Source organism: Onychomys torridus, chromosome 2, assembly GCF_903995425.1.
Source record: "Onychomys torridus chromosome 2, mOncTor1.1, whole genome shotgun sequence".
NCBI classification, from domain to species: Eukaryota; Metazoa; Chordata; class Mammalia; order Rodentia; family Cricetidae; genus Onychomys; species Onychomys torridus.
In genome coordinates, this window is record NC_050444.1 from 37,623,130 (window position 1) to 37,637,514 (window position 14,385).

Below are 14,385 nucleotides of genomic sequence, written 5' to 3' on the forward strand. Positions count from 1 at the left end.
GCCTTGTTTTAAAGAGAGTAAATCATTACTTCTTTTTGATGAGTCTAATTATGTATTTTTAGGACACATTATGGAATGAAAACCTAGTTAATTTTTCTTAGTCATATGCAGAGTCTAACAATTTTCTTTATGAAAAGAACAAAATTGTATACTAGGTTTATTTCTTGTAATCTCCTAACAGAAATTCACCAAGGAGGTCCTCCTTACCTTCCTGCTGGGCTGGAGCTGCTCTCTTCACTTTCCCATGGGTCATTCTTATTCCGTGGAACCGGGGGCTGCAGCATTTCAGCTGCCAGGGGATCAGCATCATTTTCCGCTCTGCCAATCCACTCCCCAATCACGCGGGGTCTCAGAAGAGAAGAATTGAAAGCCACTGTCTCCTGCAAGTAAAAAAATAAAAGGTACTGCTTTAGATGACCCTTTTTTGTTAACTGATAACAGGAAAATAACGTTGCCCAGTGTTTGGGCTCACTGGAACCAAAATGTCCTTTCTCTTCTCGCCATTCAAGCTCAATGCCTTCTTCTGTGACTTAGGCTAATTTCTGTGATCACTATGATTAACTGTCTAGGAGTAAAATCTTGGATTCGGATTCTCGGGGCTGCATGGGGTTCAAAGACAGGGAGAGTGGAGCTGGCATTCTTGGTGGAGGGACAGAGGCTGCAAGGTCCACAGTGTGCAAGTGTGTTTTACCACAACTGGGAAAGGTGAGTAACTGGTCTTTGGGGAATGAGCTGCAGCCAGAAGACATTACTGTGAGGATGTAGGGTGGGAAGGATGCATTTCTCTCACTGTGATGCATTCTGTACTTTCAGGGAAGCAATAGAAATAGGAAAATACCCACAACAAGTAGATTGGATTAGCTGAAAACATGTTGGTCTCTTTTCATACACTTGAAGTGAGACAACTTATTCAATTTACCAATTTGTTATGATATATCCAAGAAAATATGTAACTACTAGAAATACTTTAAGTGGAAAAAAGTCATTATAAAGGAATATCTATATGATCTGATTTTTGTCTGAAGGCTCATGTGGCCTCATATTCATCATTTGATTCATAATTCACTCATGTATTTATTCACTAGTTTTTCCCAAGGCTTAGTATGTGTTAAGAACTGGCTGCTGTGCTGGGAAAAGCAATAGAGATAAGGAACAGCTTTTAATAATGGTTTTGTCTAAAGGGAGAGATTGAAGATTATTTTAATACCTTGCTTGGCATTTCCTTGTCTTTTCAATATTCCATTATAAATATACACTGTGCAGTACAGGAAATGTCCTGATTTGAGAAACACATTCTGCTTAAATCTCCTTTACCGGAAACTTTCCCTATTAGGAGAATTCTGAACAACTCTTCAAAAATTCAGACCTGGTGTTCTGTGCCTTTACAATTGACAAAATATCATGCAAATGAATTGCAGAATATAGTATATACAATATTTAAATATACAGATATAATAAAAATCACAATACTTAAACCAACATGTAATAGTTTAGATACTATCTTAAAAATCAAGACCATATAAAATGTTACTTAGAATATGTTAAAATGACATTTCTCTGAGCTACAAGAAAAAGGCTGGGCACTGATTAAATGTTATTAATTAACTTGGTTTACACAATGGGGCAGAGCAGACACAGGTTTTCATTGCTTTCGGCTTCCAGGCACGTGAGAACTGGTAACTTGCCAAAGCCAAACAAGTGGCTGCGGGAACCGTAAATGAAAAGATGGAACAGAACTTAAGATCTGGTGGGACCAAGGTGCCAGAACAGCAGAGATTCTGAAAGAATCCTTCGGCTGCTCACTGGGGAGTTAAATGAAGTGATAGACGTCATTGCCGTTGGAAAGTGGAGCATGCAGAGGGCATAAATGGTGTGATAGTGGGCATGGCTAACTCCAGCCGGCACAGACATTTAGTGAGAAATAGCTGGCCAGCAGGGCAGTGGGGAGAGCCACACACGGGCTCAGGGCAGTTGGGAAGCCACTGTTGTACAGGATAAAAATGGGACTTGATCACTGACTTGTACTTCTCTGAATACATGAAGCTCTTTCTTTGGCGATGTTATTAAAAGGATGGAAGAAACAAGTACTACTTCTTTAAAAAATATTTTGTTGTTGAAAATTCTTGAATTTAGTCTGTTCATGTGCAATAGATTGCAGAAACAGATTTTTGTGTGTATTTTGTTTAGATTGGGTTAAGCTCAGTAACTGTATTCATATATATATATATATATATATATATATATATATTTCTCAAAGTGTTTTAATAAAGTAAACTATTATTAATAGTACATAATCACACAACAGTAAATAAAAATCAAATATATTTAAACACACACACACACACACACACATACACAGGCATGAGGTTTGACTGTGTAGAACTGACTGTCCTGGAACTCGCACTGTAGACCAGGTTGGCCTGAACTCAGAGAGGTTTGCCTGCCTCTGCCTCCCAGGTGCTGGGACTACAGGTATGCTCTATCACATCCAATTAAAATGTATACTAATAACACGAAATCTCTTGAAACCTTTTTTAGGTTCATAGATACATTTCACTTAAAAACCTGAAAGATAATCTTTGTAAATGTGCATTCTTTAGAAACAGGAAACCACAAGTCCCTCTGTCCCCTCTAGTACTGAGGTCCCCAAACAGTGCCGAAATTCAACAGCAAAAGCATTCCTACTCAAAAAGCCCCTCTTCTCCCGGGGAACAGGTGGACTTGGTTTTGCCCATTAGCAAGAAGTTACACATCCAGAAAGTGGCTGTTCCACCTACACTTCCAGGAACACGCTTTCTAAAGTATACCCCACAATTACTTCAACTGCTCTTACAAGTTGGGCTCTTGCCAGGCTTCTGATTTTAAATGTCCCTGAAAACCTGTGTGTTGGAGACTTTGTCTCCAGCCTGGGGGGCTTCCTTAAGAGAGTGGGTCTGTTGGAAGGACGCTGGGTCATGGGAGTGTGCTCTTGAAGTGGATATTGGAGCCTTGCTCTCATCTCTCACTTCTGGCCCCAGACACCAAGAAGGATGCAGTTCACTCCTCTATGTTCCCTCCACCACGAAGCTCTGTCTTGCCATGGGCCCAAGTAATGGGGTCAATTGACCATCAAGTAAAAGTTTTTGACCGTGCAGCCAAAATAAATGATGAACATCCAAATATTTTAAGAAATGTGAAATCTTTAAAGAGTTCTGAGTTATGATTTGAACAACAGGAAGCAGAAGGTACCCAGGGAGAGTATAAAATAGAAACAAAACCCTGTACTGGGTCTGTTTGATTTCCTTTTGGAGTAATAATCATCAAAGTACGAATCAGTGTAGCTTCATAATAAAGATTAATTCTGTCCCTGTAAATGTTATAACGACAAAATTCTAAAACTTTCACTAAAATTGGTATTGAGACAAAGTAGGTTTTTTGTGAATTAGAGATTCTTTGGAGGGGAGAGTTCTGACTCGCTGTTAATAGAAAGACAGTAAAGCAGTGAGTGGCAGCAGAGGAGACATTTTAACTGCTGCTGCTGTTTGAATTTGGTATAAAACAGTAAGGGGGTGAATCACTTGGCTGTGGGAAGTGGAGTTCATGGTGGAGTCTGGAAGGCCAAGATAAAGGGACAGTATGAACATGGGACAACATTTCTGATCATCGTAGGAGTGTTTAGTACGGTGTGTGGAGGATGGACGAGGACTCTCGCCACCCAGAAGCCTCACGGCTGCAGAAAACTGGACCACAACCAGGGTTGAAGTGAGAGTATGTAGGAAGTCCCTGAATGGAATCCACTAAATGTTTGATTTGATCACAGGCTAAAACACCTATGCATGATGAATTCAGATATTAAACCTGAGTAAGAAATAAAGGACTTATTGTCGGCACAAAGCTAAAAGAATTTTCCCCACTCATTGGTACCTCAGCAGAAAATAGTTAAGACATCTTGTTTTAGTCCTTAATGGAATTAATTTATACATGCATTTTTTTCTCTAAAGCTTTAAGTCACATTCGCTGAAAAAAAAAAAAAAAAGCAACCTAGAACATTCTGTTTTACTAGTCACCCTGTTAAGGCATTATATGAATAATAGAAAGGAAAGTTACCTAGATTGTTTGTTTCAGAACATATTTACTAAAATGCTAATGGCTGTCAAGTTTCATTTCTACATTTTTGCTGCTCTGTTTGCATGTACTTTATACAGCATCAATTGTAAATGGAACATGAGAACCCGTGATGGCTCCAGTTTATACCACAGTAAGATGGCTCACTCTGGGCAGTCATTTAAAAACAAACATGCCACCCTTTCTGATTTCCATTTGTTCACATTTACAGTGTACAGATGTGCCATGCTTTATTGAACATAATTACACAAAGCAACTGGAGAAGGAATGGAAAGGGGGAAGTTTGAAGACCATCAATAAAATGAGTATGGGGGGAGGATCAATTCTCAGAACTCAGATACCATCCCTGACGCAATTTGCTTACAAGTGTTTTGCAAAGAATTGAACTATGTGGTCACAAACACTTAGCATTTGTGCATGTGTACAATATCCAGCCATCTCTATGGCAACTTCCCTTGTCTCAGTCATTTCCAGTGCATCCCCTCTGCTCATTTTGTTTGTTTACAATATTTACTGCCTCCTTACTTTTATCTATTCATATTGATTGATTGATTGATTGAATCAGTGTCTCACTATAAGCTCTGGCTGGCCTAGAACTTGCTATGTATATTAGGCTATCCTCAAACTCATGGGATGCTTCTGCCTCTGCCTCTTTCTCAAATGTTTGGCTTAAAATTATGAACCACCATGATGAACTTAACTGTCTCTTTAAAGTGATCTCATTCTATAAAATTTGACTTCCTTCTCTGATGAACTTTGGTTTTCTTGTACATCTTTTGTTATAGTTTCTGCTTGATCAACAAATGCCCTAACTCTAGCTAGCAGAATAACTGTTACAGCTGTTGAACACATTTCTATATTATATTTATCCATATAGTCTGGTTTTTCTGTAAACATCCTGTTTTCCAAATACCCAACAATATTAGACGAAATGCAATAAGATGGTTTTAAATGCAAATTTTAGAGAAAGAAACTTTGAGAAATGATGGGAATGTTTTCTAAAGGAAAAGTCTCTGTTTAGGAAATAAAGTGGGAGCTGATGGAGCATATGTCATAGGCCCTTCGGGAAGCTGCCAAGAAACTGACAATCTTAGACCTTAATGGTCCTTAGTGTGGGGGACCAATTTGAATGAGCAAAATCTTTAATCTCCCTGTGTCCTTATCTTTTATCATGTGACTTTTGAGTATCTCAAATAAAGGTAAAATGTAGTATCTTCCAATATGATTTGCTTAGACCAATGGTGAGGACAGAAATGACCGTATCAGGTACAAGCAAGCCTAGCCCTCCAGAGGCCTTTCCTGTCACATTGGGTCTCCTGCATGTCAACAATCACCATGAGAAAGACATGTCTATGATAGATACTCCAGGATTCTCGGGAGGTACATGACCAGCTCTGATTCACCTCAGGCAAACCCACTTTATAGAACTTGACCAACACAGACACCCTCCAGACATGTGAAAGAGTTAAATCAGAGTCCCTGGAGCAATTCTATCTAGAAACCAGCATAACTCAGCTTAATCCCAAAGAAGCAAGAGAGAGATATATGTTATTAAACTACCAAGTCATGGTGAAAATTGTTATCTACAACCAACTGAGATGTAGCATTATTAAATTAAAGATTAAGTTACTTGCTGTTGGGATATATAGTGGCAGGTGGAAACTTAAAGTAGTAAGGAAATGATAAGAAGCTGAGAAAATAGACACCAGTATTATATGGTGTTAAAATGTTTGTTGAAACTACCACCTTACAAGACAGAAATTATATCTAATAGACTTTCAAAATTGAGTATGGAATTATTTAGGGAAAATATTGTCATCATCATCAAGTTATGTCTAATTCCATGCAAGTTGTTTCAAGAAGATAGACAGAGAAAATACCTATCCAATCTGTTAGGCAAGTTTCAAGAAAATGTTGATTGTGGCCAAAGTTATCACTACCAGCTTTTCCAGATGTCCAAAGAACTTATATGAATTGAAGTTCTCACCAAATGTTAAAGTTAGGCCCTTTCAGATAAACAAAGCCTGAGGGTAAATAAATGCCAAGCATATGGCTATAAGTCTCTTTATTAAAAATCTCTGAAAATTAAAACAATGCTAATTAAAGGTGGTGTTTCTTAACACTTTATGGTACTATATCCATTAAGACACAAACATGAAAAGATTCATGAATATAAATGTGGCATAAGGAAGGAGTGTGATAAAATATGGGTAACCATCTATTTGGCATAGATGGAATTGAAAGAAAAAATACTCTGGAATGAGGGAAGCTGAGATTATTTAGGATCCATTTTCCTGTGGTGAGGTAGCAAGTGGAGAAAGTTGCTCAGTGGCATCTGTTCCTACATTCTCCTAAGATTCATAAGTCAAGAAGAAACTCCTATAAGGTGAAAACAAGAACTATAAGCAATAGGTTGGACTGCCAGGGAGTCCACTCTCCACAACCTGGGCACAGTTAGGAGTCTGCATCCCAATGTGCCACCAAATAGTGACTCCACACACCTCATCATTCCTTTTTCCCAGTGGAAATGTTAATAAGGTTATTCCACACCAGCCCTATCATGCAATGGAAACAAAGAAATAAAACTGTCATCATTAATATATATTTATTTTATATGGAAAAATCAAGAAATTTCAGAGACAAGTGTAAGTTAACATGTGGTTTTCTTATAAACTGATCAAATGTCAGCTGAATTGATAACAAGAATGTTCATGGAGTGACTCAGAAATGTGAAGATGCCAATTCTCCCACACACATCTAAGTAAGGCATGCTCTGAGCCAAACCTACCACAGTAACAAAAAATTGGCAGATAGGCCAGTGGAATCAAGCAAAGGGTCCAGATGAATACTGTTGAATAAATGATTCTAGGAAATTTTTTTCTCCATATAGGGGAAAATATATCTCAGATTTTTGCTATACTGAACAATAATAATTTGAGTGGATCAAAACCTATTTATGGTTAAAAAAACTTGTAGAAGAAACTTTTTAAGACAATTACTTTAATGATTCCATGTAAGAATAGATTTCTTAACAACACACTGACATTTCAGAAAATGGTAATTTTTCTGCTAATAGTAAACACAATTTAGAACTTGATAGCAATGCTCAAAATAAAACAACATACTTGAGACACACATAGCACAAAGAAGCCAACATATAGAATATAGAAAAAACTCACAGGGAAAAAAAGATGTAAAAACTAGGCAAAGATACTAGCTAGGGTTGGACCTTGTTAAATATGATAAGATTGTCAGTTAAGTCTATGAGATTTTTTTTTTTCATTAAAATGTTGGATTTCAAACAGTGCAGGAGAAAAAAAGCATTATACTGAACTAACTGTTGGTAGACATATAAACTGACACAAACACTTATCTAAAAAAGAATGCTGCCCCATCTGGTGAAGATGAGAAGGCCCAGGAGGCAAAGGCCATGATGCCCCAGGAGTCCATTTCTAATTCTGTACCAAAGAGATAGCACTGTTTACATAGGCAAGGAAACAGACACATCCATAGCCACAGTACCACATGTTTTTGAAAGAGAAAATTGAAAAAAAAAAAAGATGTTTGGAACAAAACATCAGTTATAAAAAATTTTAAACTATAGATAAATAGGAAAGATACTGTTAGAAAGGTGTGTGTGAGCCTGGAGTAGTGGTGCATACCTTTAATCCCAACATTCAGGAGGCAGAGACAGTTGATCTCTCTGAGTTTGGGACCCGGCCGGTCTACACAGAGAGTACCAGGAGTTACATTGAGGGGCCCTGTCTCAAAAAGAAACAAATAAATAAAGATGTGGCACAGAAATGGGGTTTTGGAAATGGTTTGCTCTTCGGATACATTCTACACACCCAGGTATTTACTTAATTACCCTTAATGCATTGTAATATGTGACATATTTGAATTTTTTTGTAAAAGTATGACATATACTTACTGAAGTTTAATTAGTTTTGATGGGTTTTTCTTTGGTTCCCACATACTTGTATTCCTCTGATAACTTTAATACCCGTTAGCCAACTATTGCACCTTTCCATGTCGGTAGGACAATGAGTTAATAGAGAAAACTTGTTCATCTTCCCTGCACCACTCTACCAGCTCCCACAATATCTGACCTGCCATTCTTGAAGATATATAATAAATGTTTGTTGAATGAGTGGAAGAATGAACTACCCTTAGGAAAAATGACTCAATAATACATTATCAATATTAATCATCACAGAATTAAATAAAAACTACAATAAAGTACCATGATACAATAAAAGTCCATGCTCCTAAGGAAGGCTCTGATTTCATAGACATAACAGATCATGATGGAAAATACACAGAGAAAACCAAGCCTGCCCACTTGCTAGGGGTGCTGTAAAATAGTCCAACTAAAGTAGAAACAGTCCCACAAAAATTCCAGGGTTATTGTCTGACCCAGCATTCATGAACATGAGTGTTCCTAAAACACCATTTGAAGTTACTGAAGAGTATAAACTAAGGTGCCCAATAATGTGCAAATGAATAAATAGAATGTGGTATATCCATTTCATGGAATATTATTGAGCAAGAAAAACAAATGAAATTTTGATACTTCTACAACATTGCTGAACCTTGAATTCATTGTGCTAACAGAAAGAAGACAGTCACAAAAGACTATTATATGATTTATGTTACATTTACAGAACAGGAGAATCTATAGCGATGGCAAATAGAATCATAGTGAACTGAAAGGTTAGAGGGACTTGGGGGTAACTTCCCATGACTACAGGGATTTCTCTGCAGATGATAAAACATATTCTATACTTAATTCATGGTGATGGCTGCATAATCTTTGAATAAAATATAAACCACCTAGATAAGCACTTTTAAAGGATGAATTATGTGATATGTGATTTGAATATCAGTAGTGCTATTAAGGTAATGCATTTAAATGGTTTTCAGAGTTCCTCTTTTTTTAATGAAGAAGAATACACCTGAATTTGCTGTCAGACTTGAGAGGCCAGGAGCTAATTGCTAGTTCGGGCTTATCAAGGCCAAGCTTGGAGAGACAGGGCAAATCACCTAGCCATCTCAGCCTCTGTTTCCTCATTTATCTCCCAGAAAGAGAACAATTGCTTCCCTAGGCTCCGGAGAACCATCCCAATGGTACTCTCAACAGTTGTCAGATATACTCCACTTCCTGCTACCCCATTACCCCTGCCTTTACACATAACAGAAATAACTTTCTTCCTGATTGTGGGCATTTTCCCCCCAGTGAAAGCCCAGAAAGAATAAAATCTTCTTTATACTCACACACCTTCTCATCATCGTCTGCTCATTGCAGACTCAACCCCCTCCTCCTCTCCCACTCTTCCACATTCTTCCTTCTTGCGCTGGTTATGCCCAAGCCGCATATGTAAATATTCTAATGTTCAAATTAGCACACTGATGGTTTTGTAAATAAATTCCATTATCTTATTTAACATAAGTGAACAATAATTACACAATACCCATCAACATTTAGTTTTAAAGTTTCCCAGATGGTCTTAAGGAAGTTCTCTGTTTGTGTAAGGCAGGATCTAAGCACCGCTCCTTATATTACAACCAACTGTCTTTTACATTGCTATTAATTAGAATTATTTTACTCTGATTAATTTTCTCTTATAATACTGTTATTGCTCAAAAATTCTGAAGTGGTGAGACTTTCCTCTGAGTACTACATTATTATTCTCTATATAACTCTAAATAAAATGGCCTGAAATGTTCCTTCTCCTTTGTAGTTTTGGCAGATTTTCAGTTAGATCTAGATGAAAGTGTGTTGTAAATAAATTCCATTATCTTACTTAACATAAGTTAACAATAATTATTTAATACCATTCAATATTTTGCTTTAAAATTTCCCAGATGGTCTTAGGGAAGTTGTTTTTCTCGGCTTATACTGCTCAGAGAGAATGGATCTGTCTTCATCACAAGGCACATGACCTCCCAAGGACTGTTCATCAGTGAGGCAGGCAGTACTGACCATATGCTTAGATCCATTAATTCATCAGCATGAATTAGAAAATTGTGACTGTCTAATTTTATAATTCCATAAGTATTTATTAATTGGAATACTTTCATAAAAGAAACACTGTCATCAAATGCTGGATTACCCTGAGGGGACAATTTGGTAGCTTGTTCTTTCTCTTTGCTCTGGCTGGCCTTTCAAAATAATAATTGTGGATCCCTGACATCTTAAAAAATGATTGAGAGAGTCTTTCATGAAAATATGGGTTTTGTAAGATCTGGCATCACTCATGGCCTCTCAGTTATGATTTTTACTCATGTTCCAGTTTCTCAACTTTCCCCAGAAGGAGACAATTCTCCTTCGCTCCTGAGCCAGTCTAAATCTTCCTTAGTAGTTTGCTCATCCTAGTGAGACACAATAGAGTGTCTTTTTATACATCCTTTGCTCCAGATCTGGAAGCAGACATGATTCTGAGGTACTTCACTTATGTGAAATATTCTAAGACTAGAAACTCTGCACTAGAGGTGCTAATGGGTACTGAGTTATAATAGTTGATAAAACTAACAAATAAGCTTTTTGAATGTTTTTCCTTGTCAGACATGGTGGTGCATGCTTTTAATCCCAGCACTTAGGAAGAAGTAGGCAGATCTTTACGTCTGAGGCCATCCTGATCTACATAGAGTGCTCCTGGCCAGCCAGTGCTACGCAGTTGAAACCCTGTCTCAAAACCTTTTTTTCTCAGGACTCAGACTTCCAGGAAGAAAAAAGCAGAAAGCATAGTAAAGAACCCCTTTCTATCTTGGCAAGTTGACCCAAATGTCACTTAATTTAACAATACTGTTTGTTTGACTCTCTCAATTGCTATTTTGCCTGTCACTTTGTTTTATCATATACATATATTGTAGGAGGTCTATGGATATAATATATATCTATATAATTATATATATATGTATATTACAAAATGTTCCCAGAACAACTTCTGATGTGATGCTTTTTCCCCTAAGTACTTTAAAGTATAGAACACCTTCTAACATGGCTACTGTATGACATTCAAAGCCAGTAAGTAACAATTGCTAATTGCCAATTTTCTGTCCTCAATTATCTGAATTATATAAATATTATTGCTCATTACAAAAGAAAGTATAGGTCATATGTGGAATTCAAACATAGCTTTTTAAATTTCCTTATGTCTTGAACAGGTTTCAGTGTCTCTTTGACATCCATAACCTCCATGTTTTTTTTAAAAATTACAATTTATTATTTTGGAAAAATATCCTGGGTAATGTCTTTAAGAGGTTTCCTTGTATTCAAACTCAAGCCATGAATTCTTTAGAATAATAACAGCAAAGTAATTTACTCTACTCACATCAAAAAGCACATGGTGTTGGTCTTGCTTCCTCATCACTGGCTATACTGATGACCATCACTGACTTGACTGATGGCCATCACTGGCTAGATTGACAGCCATCACTGGTTGTACTGAAGGCCATCCCTGGCTGGCTGGATGGCCATCACTGACTATTCTGATGGCTATCACTGACTGTTCTAATGGCCATCACTGGTTGTACTGAAGGCCATCACTGACTGGATGGATGGCCATCATTGGCTCACTGATGGCCATCACAGGTTGTACTGATGACCATCACTGGCTGTACTGATGGTCATCATTGGCTGACTGATGGCCATCACAGGCTGTACTGATGACCATCACTGGCTGTACTGAAGGCCATCCCTGGCTGGCTGGATGGCCATCACTGACTATTCTGATGGCCATCACTGACTGTTCTAATGGCCATCACTGGTTGTACTGAATGCCATCACTGGCTGACTGATGGCCATCACTGGCTGGCTGGATGGCCATCACTGACTATTCTGATGGCCATCACTGACTGTTCTAATGGCCATCACTGGTTGTACTGAAGGCCATCACTGGCTGACTGATGGCCATCACTGGCTGGCTGGATGGCCATCACTGACTATTCTGATGGCCATCACTGACTGTTCTAATGGCCATCACAGGCTGTACTGATGACCATCACTGGCTGTACTGAAGGCCATCCCTGGCTGGATGGATGGCCATCACTGACTGTTCTAATGGCCATCACTGGTTGTACTGAAGGCCATCACTGGCTGACTGATGGCCATCACTAATTTGAGACGGTATTTTCTGTCTTCTCCAAACTGAACTTAAGCCTTTTCTCTCATCAATAAATATCTTCTAGGACTGACAGCTGAAGACTATATTGATTATGAACATTTTACTCATTATTTTTACCATCTTTTGCTGGGGCTGACCTACACAAATTGATACAATGTCTACTAACTTTTGGTTTGCTAATCGCACCCAATATTTACCTCATTAAGATATCGTCTATTTAAAACTGGGGTTATAGGATTTTTATATTAATATACATATATATGTATTTTCTTTATCCATTCCCCAAATTCAAGTTCTTAAATAGACTAACATAATAAGTTCTTTGACATACAATGTGAAACACATGAAGAAACGGTCTAAAACTGCATTCCTGTGCTGTCTGTCCTTAGAATATGTTCCCTGTGAAGAAATATGATGGCTGGCTCTAAAGACATTCTAATTCATTTACTTCTCTTTATGTCACAACCTGAAATACAGTTATGTCATTCACCTTAGAATATAAAATATATGATTAAGATACAAATATTAAATTTGCTTTAAAATTATATAAAATACTCACTGGTTCTAAAGTAAAGCGTTCAAAATCATAAAAGATCAACTCCATCCCTGGCCCCTCCCTTATCCATGCACCAAGTACTTTTTCTTATTCCACATGTAGCATATAGAGTAACTTCAGATCAGTGTGTATGCTTGTGTCTTAGTGTGTGAGAGGTCTTGTTATCTATATTTTGGTGTGATTATAAGCAAATATGTTTGTATGCTTTCATTACATGCACTTAATTGATAACGACATGCTATAAGCATGTTTCATCTCCTTGACTTTTTCATTTAACAAGATAACTGGGGATCACCCCATAAAATATATTCTTTTATTATTAAGGTCATATAATTCTGTGTTAAGTCAATGGTCTTAAGTTTATTCAGTACTATTTTTAATGAATTCTTGGCTGTTTTCACTCTTCAGCTTCTAAAGTAATATGACAGTATATAATCATGTATATAAATCTCGTCACATGTTGCCAGTATATCCTTGAAGTAGGCTGGTGATTTGAATTAGAATGTCCTCCATGGACTCATCATATGTTTGAATACTTGGTCCCTACGTGATAGAACTATTTGGGAAGGATTAGGAGGTGTGGCCTTGTTAGAAGAGGCATGTCACTGGAGGCAGTCACATGCTTCAAATGGCTACAAAATACTTGTGCCATTCTCAATATGTCCTTTCTCTCTGGCTCCTGATTTCCATCAAGATGTGAGCTCATGGCTGTTTCTGCTGCCTTGCCTTTGCTCTTATGTCATGGACTCTAACCCTTTGAAACCAAAAGACTAATGAAATGATTTCTTTTATAAGTTGCTGGGTGTTTTGTCAAAGCAATAAAAAAGTAACTCACCATAAGAGTAGTATATCTTTGTGTATTTCTGGGGACATCTCCAGCACTCTGCGTATTCCTGTTCTCATGTCATAATTAATCATGTCTGTTATTCCTTGTTCTCCCTTTCTATTCTTGATCCAGCTGGGATCCTCTGCTCCCCTAAGCTTTCTTTCCCTCGAATCTTACCCTTCATTACTCCTACTGTCGTCCAGGTTGTTCATGTAGATCTCATCCATTTCTCTGTCATTGTGTGATCCCTGTGTCTTTCCTAGGGTCCCTTTTTCTAGGTAGCCTCCCTGGAGTTATGTAGCAGTCTAGTCATCTTTGTGGGTTTTTTTGTTTGTTTGTTTTTTGTTTTTTTTTTTTTTTTTTTGTTTTTTGAGACAGGGTTTCCCTGTGTAGCTTTGCGCCTTTCCTGGAACTTACTTGGTAGTCCAGGCTGGCCTCAAACTCACAGAGATCTGCCTGGCTCTGCCTCCTGAGTGCTGGGATTAAAGGCGTGCACCACCACCGCCCGGCTGTCATTTTTGTTTTACATCTAGTATCCCACTATGAGTGAGTACATACCATATTCGTCCTTCTGAGTCTGGGTTACCTCACTCAGGATGATTTTTTTCTAGATCTGTCCCTTTGCCTGCAAACCTCATGATGTCATTTTTTTCTCTGCTGAGTAGTACTCCATTATGTGTGTGGGCTTACACAGGGACACTTTGCTCAGCCTAGAAGGAGGGGACTGGAGCTGCCTATACTGAATCCACCAGGTTGAATTGAATCTCCAGGGG

The 14,385-nt window shown here is 37.9% G+C and overlaps 1 protein-coding gene across 6 annotated transcripts in view; it reads right to left on the reverse strand.

The window, feature by feature from the left end:
• Positions 1 to 14,385, reverse strand: part of C2H8orf34 (chromosome 2 C8orf34 homolog) — a 401,050-nt gene that overhangs the window by 238,316 nt on the left and 148,349 nt on the right. For all 6 annotated transcript variants that reach the window (XR_004944281.1, XR_004944280.1, XR_004944279.1 and 3 more), the window contains one exon: positions 208 to 380. Coding sequence is in view for 2 of the 6 variants with exons in the window: in XM_036179890.1 (XP_036035783.1) it covers positions 208 to 380 (173 nt within the window). In the remaining 4 variants the exon portion in view is untranslated. The remainder of the gene's footprint in view (positions 1 to 207; positions 381 to 14,385) is intronic.